The sequence below is a fragment of the Leptodactylus fuscus genome, chromosome 2, assembly GCF_031893055.1.
Source record: "Leptodactylus fuscus isolate aLepFus1 chromosome 2, aLepFus1.hap2, whole genome shotgun sequence".
NCBI classification, from domain to species: Eukaryota; Metazoa; Chordata; class Amphibia; order Anura; family Leptodactylidae; genus Leptodactylus; species Leptodactylus fuscus.
The window spans coordinates 254998188-255015324 of NC_134266.1; the positions used below are offsets into that span (position 1 = coordinate 254998188).

The window sequence follows — 17137 nt, forward strand, 5'->3', positions numbered from 1 at the left end:
AATTGAGTACAAGTCACGTGTATAATTATGCTAATTCTCCTAGGAGAGTGATGTTGGTTGGAAGAAGATGCTCTGGTAACTGGTCCCGAGAAATTTGACAGAACCCCTGTTTTGGGACATTTGCTAGACTTCTCTCCATAGCTTTCCTTTGTTTGTTATCTCTACCTTTAATACTCTTTTTGCTATACCCTCACTTCTAAATAAACTTTCATCTGCTTTATCCACTTGAGAGATGGTTTATGTATTGGTTTTGTGTAAAAGTGTCCGTAACACCAGTTTACTACTGTCAGGACCTGAGTACTTTAATAAAATTTGTGTGTTTTCTGGTGGTGTGTGGCTGGGGATTTGAACCAGGGTTCTGTGGCTCTCTTGCCACTGCACTATTAGTTTGGGTGTTGAGTATCTGCCTTGAGTGTACACTTGAGGGTTCTTTGATTTGAGCCGTAGGTGTTTGCAATACTCATCAACCTATCGGGTTGTTCCGGGGCCTGTATAAGGCTGAGGGCTGACTTCAGTCTTTGCCGGTTTTCGTTGTTACCAACCAGAATTCTTGGCCCAGTTAGGAGTTATTGGAAGTTGCACAGTGAAGGAACTGACTTGGAAGTGGTGTGAGTGTAACCTTGAGTGAGAGTCTGTTTTCCCCTCTACTCTTCTACGCTTCCCCTGTCCTAAATAGTCTGGTTGCCTGACACTGTGTATTAGTGAGGTTTTGTTTAGGGTTCAGGTTTATGTTGCCCCTGTCCTGTTAACCCTTTCCTCACTGTTCCACTGATCCTCTCCTCATTCTCATGTTGTGTGTTTTGTTGTGCTGCTTGTTTGTTCCCAGCACATCCCATCCTAGTTTTCTGTTTTGCAGCTGCACCTTTGTTTCTGTAGGGGTGACCACCTTTAGCATCCCAGTCCCTAGCCTCTTGCAGCCCTTCCCTTACCTATCCTTTAGGTCTGCTTGTTTAGAGAGCCAGGAGTTGTCGGGGCCAAGACTAGCTTGAGAACAGCCGACCAACACCCACAGGCAGGGCCTAGTCAGCCGCCGTAGCGTCAGGGAAAGTTTCCTACCCCATTCCCTTAGAGGTGCATGCTGCATTCAGGATCCGGTTGCTTGGACATTGGCACATTGGCTCCATTTGAGTGTGGGTCTGGCAGAGGGTACGCCTGATATATGAGGAGCCGTGTACCTCCGTATACGTAAGGCATACCTTTCACCAGAGTAGAGAAAGTAAGGCTGGCCTTGAGAACACTAGTCTTCATGATTCTGCCCCATTGTATCTTCATGTTAAATTGGGGCAGTGTATTATAGAACATGGATCCATAATCCTGACTCTACCATACACATGCTTTCTTGGTCAGTCACTGGGGTTGAGACGATCTTGAGATTTCAGGATCGATTTTAAAATCCGATTTCCAATCATTTTCCAGCCGATCGCGAAAGTTGCTCGATCGCTGATCGGTATCCAATCTTTCCCGATCCCTCAACCTTACCAGTCACCTCTGGTGGCGCTTCATCTCCAGAAACAACAGATTAGACATGTTGCAATTCAAACCTGCCCAATCCTTCTATTTCCCAACATATGTTATTAGGGCACAACTCAGTGGAAATTGGCATGTTGGGCCAACTTTGACGTGCCCCTATTAGGCAGTTATACATCCACTTTTCCAGAAAATCCCTTTAAAGACTTTGATATTACAAAACTCATAAAACACAGACTCGTCCCACACGTAAATCTTTAAGAAATGCTTTTAATTTGATTTCTTTTTTGAAAACATAAAGCCCTTATTTTTGCCCAGGGATCTGCTAAACGTTCTCTGGATACAAGGACTCCGCAGGAGACTCAACCGCGCGGCTTTATGTAAAACAAAACATGGTGCCTGTACCTGGAAGTTACACGTCTAAGTCTTGGCAGCACGTCAGTTTCCGTCATGGCACACACTGCCAGTATATTATTGCACACTTTCAGCCTTACATGCGGTGTGGAGGAGATATGCCCTTGTCTGTTCAGCAGTCCGTAGCTCAGTGATAATTCCCAGATTAGGCTAAACTTCCTGCAGCTCAGTAATTAGAGATTTATGTGGCAAGCGTGGGGGTTACATGTATAATTTATCATTTTGTGGAAAAAAAAGGAACAGGAAAGAAATGGAAACAAAATGAACAAATGAAAAAGCCTAAAATCACCATAAGCTTACACAGCGGAAGAATAATACACTATGTTCAATACAAACAAACAATAAAGTCCCATGTTAGAAAATCGTAGCGAGTCTTAAAGCGATGTCGTCTTCTCTGGAAGCTCGTTAAGTGCAGATATACAGTAACGTGTTTTGCATGGAGAAAAATCCGCCTGGGTTTCTATTATCACAGCAAGGTTGTTCGGTGGGATTTCTCAGAAATTCATAACAATTGCTGTTCTTCAATAACAGGTTCCTGATCTTCAATAAGTGGTGGAAGTGGATACTGGAATAGAAGGTGGACAGGTCAGTGGTCAGTCACAGATATCCTATACCCCTACCCTCATCGAGCAAAGTATACCTTGATACCTAACAGGTTAACTATACTTAAAGGGGTTGTCCAGGATTTGGAGTGGCTGGGGTGGATCTAAAACAATAAAGGAAGACATGACTATTATTGGCGCTCCATTCCCTTTTCCGATTTCTCCTCAGTGCCAGGTGGAGAGGCTCACATGTCCACTGTATGAAATGGGTGGCCCCAATGGTTACTGGTAAGGAACCAGTGTTTAAGATTGACGTCACTGGTCCCTCTCCGCTTCTGCCATGGAGGGAAAGAGAACCGAGCTCGCACAATGGAGAGATGGGGATAGATGACTATGTCTTTTTTGGTATAACATCCACTCTAACCACCCCTGAGATGGCTCCACATCCTGGACAACCCCTTTTTCTGTGGGTCCTCTGATAAGATACCACACTGGAACAAGTTATCAGTGTCATGGTATATGGGATGGGATTACCATTTTGTATATCGATGGTGTATGGCTCAGATTGATGATATAATAGAATAGATCATAGATTTAGCCTCTACATAGCTAATATGTTATGTATGCCACACATGTATCAATCCACCATTAGGTTCAGGCTATTCTGTATGTAAAAATGTAAAGTTCTCAAATTGTGTTTCCTTCCAAGATCTCATATATTGCTTTCTCCTAGCTGCGGATCGGATTATGTAAAGTCCCTCAATGCACAAAATTCCATTTTGCTTCATTACACTAATACACACATTTCCATGTATAAAATGTTCGTACAGAAGTAGAGGAATGGAAAAGATATTGTAATTACAAGCTTACGGTTTATTATATGGGTACGGTGTATTATATGGGTATGACGTATGTGCAGCTTAGTGTCAGTCTGCACAGATAGACTCCGAGGGGAAAATGTTAGGGTTGTCTCAATGCAAGCATGGAAAATATAGGGATGAAATATCTGTTCGGTGGGCATATGCGTGCTGAGATCTACGAAGTAGCAGGGGTCCCGGGGATGGACTAAGCCACATCATCAGCTATGCATGGACATCCATTACTGTCTAAGGCTACTCCAGAAAAAGGCACATTATAGCCAAGAAGACAAACCAATACATTGGTGGGGAGCTCCACAATCGAAACCCCTTGTTGGGCGTACTGTTAAAGACCATGGCTTATACGGTGTACCAAAGATTGCCCTGTGTGAACAGGCGTAAGGTTGGTAAAACACTGCAGAGGGTGGGGTAATATTTTAACTGTATACATTTAAAGTGTATACAAGATGGCGGCTTTCAATGTGATAGGACATGTTTTAGATAGAGAATAAGTCCCTTTTGAGGGTCCTACTGCTGAGGTATCATGTAGATAGTTAATAAATGTCCATTCTGGTAAATGCCCTTTAATACTTGCTATTTGGTCATGAGGTACTTACTTGAGCTGGAGTTCAGGCTTCCAAATCCTAGTCCACCTCCAAAGCTAGATCCAAATCCAAAGCCTCCTCCTCCACCTCCCAGGCTTAAGCTGACACCACCTCCAAGTCCGGAACCAAGGCCAAGTCCTGCACCAACACCTAGGCCTCCACCAAGGCCTCCACCAAGTCCAAGACCTCCTCCGAGACCACCTCCTAGACCTCCTCCAAGACCACCACCTAGGCCATATCCAGCTCCTCCACTGCCTCCTAGGGACGCAGCTCCTCCAACGCTACTTTTGGACACCTGAACGGTGATGCCACTTCCAGAGCTAAGTCTGTAGAACAAAGAAACAAAGGATTAAATATTTCTTATGTTCATATTCCCATCCTCAAGCCCACAAATGAATCCAGACAGAAGTATAAAATGTATTAATTTAGACATTCATGTTCTGGTCAAAGTTCATTCACTGTATTGTGCCAGGTGCAGGACCTCAGGGGTGGAGCATAAGGCAGAGATTTTTAAAGCACCAATGAGAGAATCCTTGTGTCATGCTCCACCCCCTCGGATCTTGAACTAGGCAGAACTATATTAAAGACATTTGGGGTGCATTTATTTAGGTGTTCTTCAGTTTGTAATGTCCTACAATGAGGCAGGTGACCCTTGTGGCTATCAGTAGTGCTACTGACTAGTGTGCAGGCCTGCTGACCAACACTCCCCTGCCCAGGACCCTAGTTCATAGCTCTTCAGAGAGGAATTAGAAGGGAATATTCCATTCTTTATTTGTTTCCTAGAAGTAGAAGAAGGAAGGGGGAAGGAGTTCGACAGGAGACAATTTGTCTTGCTGCCGGAGGTTTTTTTTTTTTTTTTTTTTTTTTTTTAAGGGAATGAATGTGTTTGTTCTGGGCTATGAAGCAACTGATGTTATTTTTCACAACCTCATTTATCACAACCCCAGAAATCCAAGATAATTAGGCAATCTACCTAATACAGAAACCGAAGATGTCTATATCCTTAAAAGCGTCTGAAAAGATACACAAATTATCGCTGTCCTAGAGATGAACTAATCCAATAGTGAAATTATATCAGATTTAGGTACATTTACAGAAATTTTTATTGCCAAAATACTTGTGCCGTTCCTCTGTTATTCCTCCTGGAAATGTATTGATTAATTGATAAGTGAGTGTTACCAGTTGGGGGTATGTCCCTATACACTCTCAGAGCTGCCAGTGTCGGACTGTACTAGGACATACATATTTGGGTAGTAACACCCAGTTATGTATAAATGTATAGAAGGAACAACAGAGGGTTCTTCAGAATTGTGAAGTATTGATTAAAACAGACTTGTCAGGGGAGGTGACTTCATTTTCTAATTCTTTCTAAATTCATAGTATAAACTTTATATCCAGGACTCATTTTTGCTATTCAGGGCTCCAAATCCCTTGTATGGCTAAGTTATATTATACAATACTGACTGCAGCCACCACTAGGGGGAGCTAAGAAACTTTGTAAACAATATGTTGCACACTGCCTCTAGTGGTAACTGTAGGTAACTACAATTTTTTGCAATTAATGTGATAAGCTTTGCAGAAACTGAGCCCATTAGGCTGTAAATATAAAGCAAAAAATGAATCAGTACCGATTTTTAGACCCATTTGGATTGCAAAAAATATCATGGTGTCCAAAAACAGTCATATACTTTAAGCAATTGCCTACTTGACCTTTTCGACACATTTTAACAGTATCTTGTATAGAGACCTTTTTAATGTAAGGAACCGTAGTAAGATATTAGGTTAGGCTTGTAGTGATGATTTCGGCAAGGTGCGGACGTTAATAATTGCACAAACTAATGACGGGTACTTGTGGAATAGGCTGTATTCACATTACATTTAATCAAGTCTGCTTTATTTTTCCCGATGTAAAATTCCCTTTAAGGTGCACACAATAAGAAGTAACAGGCAATTCAGGTCACCAAGACCTCTGCCAGCAATTTCTCAGAATTTCAAGAACTCTTAACCTGTCCTGACATTTTTCTATTAGAGTTAGATGAAAGATTTCTAGTCTGGGAGGAATGGTGAACAGGGTCGGCCCTTCTAAAAAAAGAAGCTAGATATTCCAAAAAATTCTGCATATCACTGTTACCCTACATGTTACTCCTATAGGGGTCCAGGAAGATCATGTTTGAGTAGGTTTTGGGTCCATTTCCACAGGATAGACCATCAGTATCTGTGCGGGGGTCTGAGACTCGGACCTCATACTGATTGGATGAGACGGGTATTGGAAGATTCTATGTTGGAAGCTTCAAGTAATAGGCGTAGAGCTGCAGCCCTGTCCACTCTATAGGTGGCAAACCTATTACACATTTACATTATATCTTATACCATGAAAAAAATCTGTCAACTTGCATTCTGCATTAAAAAAATAATTCAAAGTCATAGATTAAAACTATGTCCCTCTGTTATTCCTCCTGGAAACAATAAATAAATTGATAAAAGTCTGCGACCACCCCTTTGTTAAAAGAGCATCAGTAGAGTGTCACCTTAGTAACAATATGCAATATCCAGTGAAGTTGTCTATATATTTCCAGGAGGAGTAACAGAGTTCTCAGGTAAATTGCTACTTTATAGGGAATGTAAGTATTTATTGAACTAGGGGAGACTGGAATGAAAAATATTCACCACCTATGTCACCGGCAAGGACGGGGAAGGACATACTGGTGGAAAAGGGCCTTTAATGGGTTAATGGTGTAAATGTAAATATGGGTCAGGGTATCACTTACACACAAGCAGCATAACATAAGGCAGATAACCTCTATATAGGTCAACAAGTGATGTATTGATCAGAACAAGCAATCCATTGAAAGCGCCATACAAATGTCACCCCCGAGGGCGGCCAAGGCGCAGGGATCTCCTGCTCAAGTGTTAAAGGAGCGGGGATCCTCCCGGGCGTCCTCTTGTTATGTAATCCCGGCTCTCTTCTTATATTATTTCATTGCTTCTGTGATGCCAGGACGCCAGCAGTCAGCACATAGAGGACATAATGCATTACTCCCTGCTCTGCTCTATTTCACTAGTAATATTTTACTTGAAAACAGCGCGGCTATTTTTAGCAACCCATTAACAAGTGCGCAATGAAGAAGCACATTAAAGCGGGGGGCTCGTGTGATGCAGAATGTACGCCAATGTGCAGAGGGATGCGCCACAATATCAGCAGTAACATATTACTATATATGCCGGTATAAGGATATAAAGGGGTTTAAAGGTCGCCCTCCAATAACCCCCTGCAAAAAACCAGGGGTCAGCAACCTTCGGCACTCCAGCTGCTGTAAAACTACAACTCCCAACATGCTCCATTGACGTCCATGGGAGTTCCAAGAGCAGCAGAGCATGTGTGCATTCTGGGAGTTGTAGTTTTACAACAGCTGGAGTGCCGAATGTTCGGGACTGCAAGGGGATCCGAAAGATGGACCCGTCCGCTAAAAAAGTGGTTACCTGTGGATACCTGCGGACCCCATAGACTTTAATGGGGTCCATCGGGTTGGCATGCAGCACTGATCTTATACGGAATCTGCGGCAGAGTCTTCTATGTGAACCTAGCAAATTATTCTGCCCTTGTCTTCGTTACTTATATTACATTGGCCATTTTTGCCTTAACTTTTTGATGGTAACTTTTTACTTTTTTTTCCAAAAAGACCATTTTCCTCATGTTTTGCCTTCTGGTTTCACAGCATTGTTCTGCGGCAGAGAAGGCGAAAAAGACAGATCTACAGCCAAGACCTGACTGTCGCTGCAGTTTAAAGCATTGCCCCCCGAGTGCGGCCTGACCTCCTGGGCAATATACCTGTCATCCTATGACAGACTATGGAGGCCATAATGTAATCCGTCACATTTCGATTACCCGGCTTTTTCCGCTCTAGTATATTTTTCACATTCTCTCAATCTCTGCTTATTTTTGGCTGACATGTCCCTCTCTGCTCTAAATTGCTCTGCTAAATAATTTAAAATGGATTAGACCAGAATTCTTCAAGACAGTGTCAGGACTTTGAATAAATGCTCCGTTCAGGCTATTTTCAATATTACTTTTTAGACAGCAGATTTGCTTGGCTCTGTTGGTCGCTTCCGAATTCACTAAAGTTACAGATACTAGAAAAAATAAATGTGTAACTCCTGGACCTGGTCATGCTAGATCTAGAGCTTCTTTATTTTAGTCACTATTTGGGGTGCTGTGTTGTGGACTTGAGGACATGGTTTACATCCTTTCCAGGTACTCATTCTCATTGAGGAGATGCAGCTGATGGGCAAGGCTCCATGGGAAAGATTATGCAAATTAGCTTATTTTTAGTAGGAAGAAAACTGTCTTGCTATTAGAAGTAGCAATCTGGAGTCAGTAGGTTTTAAGTGTATGATTGCTGGGGGACTGCCCACAGGGACTCTCACTGATCACTAGGGTATGGGTTCCATGTACACTGGAAGGTGCTACGTGTATGATCGCTGAGGGACTGCCCACAGGGACTCTCACTCCTCATTGGGGCACCGGTTCCATGTACACTGGAAGGTGCTAAGTGAATGATCGCTGAGGGACTGCCCACAGGGACTCTCACTGATCATTAAGGCATGGGTTCCATGTACACTGGAAGGTGCTAAGTGAATGATCGCTGGGGGACTGCCCACAGGGACTCTCACTGATCACTAAGGCATGGGTTCCATGTACACTGGAAGGTACTAAGTGTATGATCTCTGGGGGACTGCCCACATGGACTCTCACTGACCATTAGGGCATGGGTTACATGTACACTGGAAGGTACTAAGTGTATGATCGCTGGGGAACTGCCCACATGGACTCTCACTGATCATTAGGGCATGGGTTACATGTAAACTGGAAGATGCTAAGTGTATGATCTCTGGGGGCCTGTCCACAGGGACTCTCACTGATCATTAGGGCATGGGTTCCATGTAAACTGGAAGGTGCTAAGTGTATGATCACTGAGGGACTGCCCACAGGGACTCTCACTCGTCATTGGGGCTCAGGTTCCATGTACATTACCACTCCATTCACTCTCTATGGGATTGATAAAGATATGGAACTTGAGAAAATGATTTTGGGGCCTACTCTTGAGACTATAGTACTCTAGGGGTTGTTGGAAGTTGGGACCCTAGATTGGAAACCTCATTCCATTCAATGTTTAGGGCACTGACATAAATAGTTGAGAGCCCTACGTGGCTGTCCTATAAAGAGTGAATGGACTCTGTGTGCATGCATGACTGTTGCTCCATTCAACTGGGATGTTTTTGGGTGTCTTCTGGTGGACCATGACTGTGTTAGAGCCTGGGCCCACCAGGGGGACCATCTAGTATTCTGGTGGGCTAGTCAGAACTGAAGGAAGTGGTAATGCACATAAATAGCCACCTCCATTCAACGGGGGTCATGATTCTTGTGATCGGCAAAAGTCCCAGTGGTCAAACCCTCTGTAGATAGGGGATATATTTTTTAACTCCCCACCCCACTTTGCCCATGAAAGCATGCGATTCAAACATGCAATATACATAGTGATTTCTCTAACATCGGGCATATATTTTACTTCTGTTTTCCTCGGTGAAATAAAACAAGCTGCATTAAAACTCATTCGGTTTTGGCTGTCCTAAATTTACCGAATGGTCACCTTGCCTGATCTGTCCGGGGTCTGATTAATTCATCCCATTCCTATTGTATGTTCCCGGGCTGGTGGAGCCGAGCTCTCTAATTTACAGTCTGCTACACTCCGTTACTCAGCAAAACCGACTATCAATCAGCTGGGTTCATGGAAACAGCTGTTCACAGTAAGGCGGAATAGCAGGTCAGGGGAGGCGGTAGATTCTCAATGAACACAGCAAAGACTGCAACCTATTCCAGGCTGCGGGCTATAGACCGCCATTTAATACCTCTGTACTTTCAACAACCGCCAGCTCGGATAAGACGCACGGTAAACAGCTGACAACGAGCATGACAGTGCGGAGGTGTGATAGCACGTGGATACATATCAGATCTGACATATACTCAATGAAGATGCAAGTTACACAATGCCCTCTGGATGTAAACAGGTCTATCCCATTATGTGCATGAAGTTTACCTAGTAACACGATTACACTAAGAGATGTGATGATGTCTTACCTTAACTCTTCACTGTCCATCAGTTTTTTGTAGGCTGTAATTTCTACATCCAGACCCATCTTCACGGCCAGCAGATCCTGGTATTCTTGACCATAGTGAGCGATTTGCTATTAGGGTAAAACATGGACTATATCACCATTCAATGTGACAAAATTTGAGAAATTTCTGATGACAACTAGATAAAAATGGGCATCCAACCATACACTGGTTAGATGTAAAGCAAATCTGGTGCTACTGGTTCTCCTTGACGTGTTCCAATTGGATTATGGAGACCTACTGACAGGCAATGCATCTTGGGAAACACGTATGCAAATTAGCTTTCCTCCAGTAAGAAGAAAACTCATATCAGCCTTCTCCAAAAGGAAGATTGAAATGATAGATGTGATATGTTCCCTTTTTTATTTTTTTTTTGTGGACCACCTTCTCTTTCGAGAAAAAACATGGTCGCTTTCTTCTTTTCAGGAAGTGACATCACATCCGTCGGTCACAAGGTCAAGTTGTGCCTCGGGATTGGAATGGACTATGCTGTTGTATTGACATGTGACCAAGGACGTGATGTCATTCTTGACAAGAAAAAAGCAGCCATGTTTTCTAATTCTGGATAACCCCTTTAAGAAGCTTCCTACTATGAAGCTACATATGGAGCTAGTAGACATTACCTTCCTAATGTCGTCTAGTTGACCTTTAAGAGCTGTGACCTGCTCTTGGTAGGTGTCGACCTCGCTGGTTGAGCTGCTCTCGGCTTCTGTGATGGAGCTTTCCAGCTGAATGTTCTGTAAGACAAGGAAAGATTCAGTTATATCATATAAGGCAGAGACATCATATAAGACACTTGGATACTTGGATGATAACTAAACAGAGATATATAATGTACGATTATTTTCTTTCTTATATCCAAAAATTTGCTGTATTTATGAAGCCCATTTCACTTTACAAGTAGTCCGGCAAGAAGTGGATGGAAAATGGAGGTGTTTTGCTAATGGAACATCATGGCAGTGAGCAAAGTGCTCACTTTCGTTATTCTTATGAAACTTAATGGGTTGAAAACCCATTTTGGAACACTCTAATAGGAAATTTTGAGTGTGGAGAGTGGCTGCAATATCATAAGTCTCTCTGGAGGACTTTACATGTCCATACACTACATGGAGAATGTATTGTTTTCAATGGACATCATGTAATGCATCATCTTCCCTCCAGGGGCACTGTGGGGCAATTGAACATTTGCTGCCACATATTATCGTTGGTTGCTGGAACGTCTAGCACTGAAATAGATTATTTTAACGCACCTTTCTAACAAAAAGCAATTGTGGAAAGCAGACAATTCCTTTATATATCCAAAATATAACAGGTTTTCATCTTTGATCAGTAATGTCAAAGGAACTTACCAGAGTCTTGACCCTTTCAATCTCACGTTGTACTGCGTCAACCTGGAGCTTGATCGTCCTGTATTCTTCCTTGTATGCTGTGAGTGCTTGTACGGTTGGTTGTGTAGAGCCAGATGCCAGAACAATCTGTAAAATATAGTGATATATTTAATGTAAGTCAGCAGAATTAGAGTAATCTGTATCTGCGGTATAAGCCAGAAGTTCTGCATGCATGGTTACATGAGATGACACTCAAAAACCCAGAGGTATAGCTTGAAACTCATGGGTTCCAATGATAAATTTCTAACAGGGCCCCCCTGTAGCAGGAGGGCCTTTTTGTATTCATTTATTTTTTCACTTACTTACTTATAGCACCAATATATAATTCACCACTAGGTACCTTTTGGTACCAGGCCATGGGTGTGACTCTTCACCCACTATAGCTATGTCCTTGTAAACACTATCCATGACCATTACACATATATACAGGATACTATGACATGCAGGCGTTAGATACGGATGCAGTTACCTTGCTCTCGGCTGCTGCAAATGCTTCGTGCTTGGTCTTTGCGACAAGTAATTCATACTGTGATTTCATATCGGAGATGGCTGTTGTCAGGTCCACTGCTTGAGCATAGTTGTTGAATGAAATGGAAATGGCTGCCCTTGTGCCGCTGGTGATGATGGTCTGGACTTCTCTGACTTTCTGTGATTTGGGAGTAGAAGAATGGTAGATATTAGGAATCGCATCAGTATTGGAAATGTATCGAGAACATATAGATGATCTGATAGGTTGGGGATATCTACGAAAAAAAAACTAGTGATGTGGATGGAAGGAAAATAAATATAAGATCATGAATCATAAGCTCCGCCTCTCAGACTCATTAGAAATAAAGATCATGATTCATAAGCTCCGCCTCTCAGACTCATTAGAAATAAGGTCTTATCACCTAGGATAATGCTCTCCATGGATCTCTTACTTACAGCATCATAGATCTGTTTGGACAGAGTGATTTGATCTTCCACTCCAGTTAGTTTGGTCTGCAGGTCGAAGATTGTCAGGTACAAATGGTCGACATCCTGGAAAAAAGAGAAATAAATATATTAATTTACAAAAAAATAAGGAGCAAATACTACTTGGATGCATAGATATGACATAGATAGATAGACAAATAGATATGAGACTGATGTATTGAAATGAGTAAGATAAATAGACTTGGTATTAATAGAGATAGATAGATAGATAGATAGATAGATAGATAGATAGATAGATAGATAGATAGATATGAGATAGATAGATATGAGATAGATAGATAAGAGATAGATAGATAGATAGATAGATAGATAGATAAGAGATAGATAGATAGATAGATAGATAGATAGATAGGAGATAGATAGATAGATAGATAGATAGGAGATAGATAGATAGATAGATAGATAGGAGATAGATAGATAGATAGATAGATAGATAGATAGATAGATAGGAGATAGATAGATAGATAGATAGATAGATAGGAGATAGATAGATAGGAGATAGATAGATAGATAGATAGATAGATAGATAGATAGATAGATAGATAGGAGATCGATAGATAGATAGATAGATAGATAGGAGATAGATAGATAGATAGATAGATAGGAGATAGATAGATAGATAGATAGATAGATAGATAGGAGATAGATAGATAGATAGATAGATAGATAGATAGATAGATAGATAGATAGGAGATCGATAGATAGATAGATAGATAGATAGATAGGAGATAGATAGATAGATAGATAGATAGGAGATAGATAGATAGATAGATAGATAGATAGGAGATCGATAGATAGATAGATAGATAGATAGATAGATAGATAGGAGATAGATAGATAGATAGATAGATAGATAGATAGATAGATAAGAGATAGATAGATAGATAGATAGATAGATAGATAGATAGGAGATAGATAGATAGATAGATAGATAAATATTTGATCTTCCAGTGCTATTTTAGACCCATGGTGACATCTCACCTCTTTAAGTGTAGTCCATTCTGCCTCCAGGCTCTTGGTGCTTGAGCTGTCCTCATCATATCTGCAAACAATAGTGAAATCAGTTTAGTCTGATGAAGTGGAAAGAGAACAGAACAGAATGTATTACTGAATCAATGATACAATTATGAGACATATTTTTGCTCCTTTATGAAGTTGATCGCTTTGGACAATCACTAGCGATCTGCTATAGTCTGGTAATAAGTACTCCATATCTCTGCAGTGCCCCCGCAGGAGAAATGAAGCATTACACAATCCTAATTAATAATGAATGAGCTGTTTATGTAATGCAGGACATGATGAGTCCTTCGGATAGAGATATACTCATGTAGTTGCCCTCTATAGAGAATCCACTATGGCCCTGGCATTTCAGTGGTCTACACTTTTGGTTCTCACTCACTTGACTTGGATTTCTTCAATCACTTGCTTGTAGTGATCGATTTCTGCCAAAAGTGCTGTCCTGGTTTGAGTTAAGACATCAATTTGAGCTTTGTAGCCTGCGACAGCAGTAGTTGCGACCACTCCGGCGCTTGCTGGAGCACTGGGGTCACTTCTGTTGTACAGGTTGATCTGGGCTTTCAGGATGGTGTTCTGTTGTTCCAGACTGCGGACCTAAAAGCAAGAACATACATTGTAGTGTTCATGTATACATGTGGCACATGTATTAACATAACAGGACATTGTGGGTCCAAGGTCAGCAACTGGTGGCATTGCATCCCGGCCACATCCAAGTGGACTGCAATACCAGTTACGGCCTGTGTGAGACTTCTAGGAAAAGATGCTCCGGAATTATTTCAGGGAAATGCAACTTGATTTACTAGAACAGACGTCAGGAGGGATATTTTGAAGTATCAGTCCAGTTCTTTGATGGTGGTCCAGGAAGCCATATATCAATTGTATGTCTCCATTTATATTAGGAAAAAAAATTCAGGGTCGTTGTTTTGCACATATGTCAATACAAGGAATTAATCCACATGGGTATATGGCGCTATCTAGATAAAAAGACAAAATATAAGGTCCTAAACTGCTTGAGTGATGACTCCAGTGGCAAAATCCCCAAGTGTTTGGATGGGAACAGGGTAAAGAGCCCCCATAATATTCACATGTAGATACAATACGTGAGTTCATGTTAACCCTTAAAAGTACCTTATCGATGAAGCCGGCAAACTTGTTGTTGAGGTGCTGGAGTTCCTCCTTCTCCTTCAGGCGGGTGACTTGAACAGTGTCCACAGAGGGCAGGGATGGGTCAATAGATGGAATGTCTGGAGCACCTGGAGCACCTCCCAATCCTCCCAGTCCTCCCAATCCACCAAGTCCTCCTGGCTTGCCCGCAGCAAACAAGAAAGATGGGCTTCCACCATAGCTGCCTATCTTGAAACCTCTACCTCCTAGACGACCTCTCAGTACACCTATGGCTCCTCCAAATCTACCTCCAGCACCACCAATGCCGCCTCCAATGCCAAATCCTGCACCTGCACCTGCTCCTGCACCCCCACCGAAGCCTCCACCAAACCCAGCTCTCAGACCAGCACCACCAGCCAGTCCAAAACCACCTCTCAATCCAAAACCTGCTCCACCTGCAGCTCCTAGCCCAACAGCTCTGGAGAGTCCGATTCCTCCAGCGCCTCCAAATCCTCCTCCATATCCTCCTCCAAATCCTCCACTAACCCTAGCACTACTCCTGGCTGAAGAGAAGAGTTTGTTGCCTCCATAAGATGCGCCATAGCGCACAGCAGAGCTGCTGACTTTGACTTGCTTTTCCACTCCCATCCTGAGATGTATCCAAGGTTGTAACTTCCAGAACAAAGCTGCATTTGGTCCTGTCTCCGATTATATTTATACCCCTGCCTGGTGTCCAGAGGAGACGCACAAACTCTGCTTCCTATTGGGCAAGGCTCCTTTTAACAAGACTCATCAAAATTCTGCTATCAAACTTGTAGAATTAGCCTGAGGGGAGGTAAAGATGAAGCTCTGGACAAGGGCTAGCAAGCAGCTGAAAGAATTAAGAAAATGTCAATGCAGTGTCTAAATTTAAGCTCATCGCCAAGGGCTAGCGTTGCCTTCACTCTGCTCCCAGGCTGCAGGCTGTCTCAACTTGTCATTTTTATATTCAAAGGATCATCATTTTTGGTGGGATGTTCTTCAGCCATGACATGTATACTATATATTGTATATAGGCGAGAGGGATCCTGCCACGTAGCTGCCTTCCTTAAGGATAGATGCTACTACTAGGTAGCCATGGCTGAACCTCAAGTCTTTCCAGGCAGGACACACACAGATTCTTCTAACAATTCCAGACTTTCATTTAGTCAGCGGTCGCTGATAACAGGGAGCAATAGACTTCTTAAAGAGCACTTAAAGAGCACTATCTATCTATCTATCTATCTATCTATCTATCTATCTATCTCCTATCTATCTATCTATCTATCTACAGCATTCGGCCAATCAATGCTGGTTCTGCCAGAGGCTCGTCTGTGAGGAGGCGGAGTCTAAGATCGGACCAGAATGGAGACTGCTGTGGACCGATCTTAGACTCCGCCTCCTCCAGCAGAAGCGCACGGGCAGCACTGCTACACTGGAGAACCGCTGCTACACGGAGAACCGCTGAACCCTGCTGCACACTCAGCTCTGCTGCATCAGAGATGCGCTGAACCCTGCTACACACTCAGCGCACGGCCAGCAATGCTACACCGGAGAACCGCTGCTACACTGGAGAACCGCTGAACCCTGCTGTACACTCAGCTCTGCTGTAATAGGGATGTGCTGAACCCTGCTGCACACTCAGCTCTGCTGCATCAGAGATGCGCTGAACCCTGCTACACACTCAGCGCACTACCAGCACTGCTACACAGGAGAACCACTGCTACACTGGAGAACCACTGAACCCTGCTGTACACTCAGCTCTGCTGCATCAGAGATACGCTGAACACTGCTGCACACTCAGCCCTGCTGCATCTGAGTGTGCAGCAGGGTTCAGCATACACAGCCTTCTCCATTCTGGTCCGATTTTAGACTCCGCCTCCTCACAGAAGTTACTCCAGCCGGTAACAGGCCCTATTTACTTACCGATCCTGGCAGGGGACGTCATTTAAGAAGGCCGATGCCTCCAAGGACTGCAGGGGAGCCGGAGATAAGTAAGTAACAGTGTTTTTTATGTTGGTATCCCCCTCTTGGTCTCCAATTATTATTCTCTGGGGTCTGAGTATAATAATTGTTCATTGGTGTCCACAGTGGGGGATAATACTGTGTGCAGGGGCAACTATAGGGCACAATACTGTATGGAGGGGCCACTATGGGGCATAATAGAGCGTGCAGGAATGTGTGTGTGTGTGGGGGGGGGGTGCTGGGGTCGGTCTTCAGCGGGCATCGGTCGGGGGGGCATGTCAAACATTCGCAACGGGGCCCTGCCGGTCCTAGTTATGCCACTGCATCTATCTGTCTATCTAATGTATGTATCTATTCCAATGTTTAGAGCAGCACTATGTAAATAACTTCAAAACACTGCTGCAGTCCTCATAGACTTGACATAAGATCCCACATAGGCAAAAATCAAAAAACAGGCAGTGCTCCAACTCACTGAAAAAAATTGCAATGTGGGTTTATGCCAAGAAATGTCATGAGTGGAATAAATCCATATTACGTTTTTTTTTTTTTCAATGAACCAGAGCGCTGCCTGTTTTTCGTTTATCTATCTGTCTATCTATCTATCTGTCTCATT

General features: G+C 42.9%; 1 protein-coding gene across 1 annotated transcript; it reads right to left on the minus strand.

The window, feature by feature from the left end:
• Window positions 1-2209: 2209 nt before the first annotated feature.
• Window positions 2210-15215, minus strand: LOC142195943 (thread biopolymer filament subunit alpha-like). The gene is made up of 10 exons (XM_075266062.1): window positions 14566-15215; window positions 13820-14031; window positions 13402-13462; window positions 12370-12465; window positions 11915-12091; window positions 11407-11532; window positions 10681-10794; window positions 10022-10128; window positions 3898-4211; window positions 2210-2446 (listed from the first exon to the last, which is right to left on the minus strand). Exons 1-10 carry the CDS (start codon window positions 15187-15189, stop codon window positions 2424-2426), a joined length of 1854 nt encoding a protein of 617 aa, XP_075122163.1. The 5' UTR covers window positions 15190-15215; the 3' UTR covers window positions 2210-2423.
• Between the last annotated feature and the right edge of the window lie 1922 nt (window positions 15216-17137).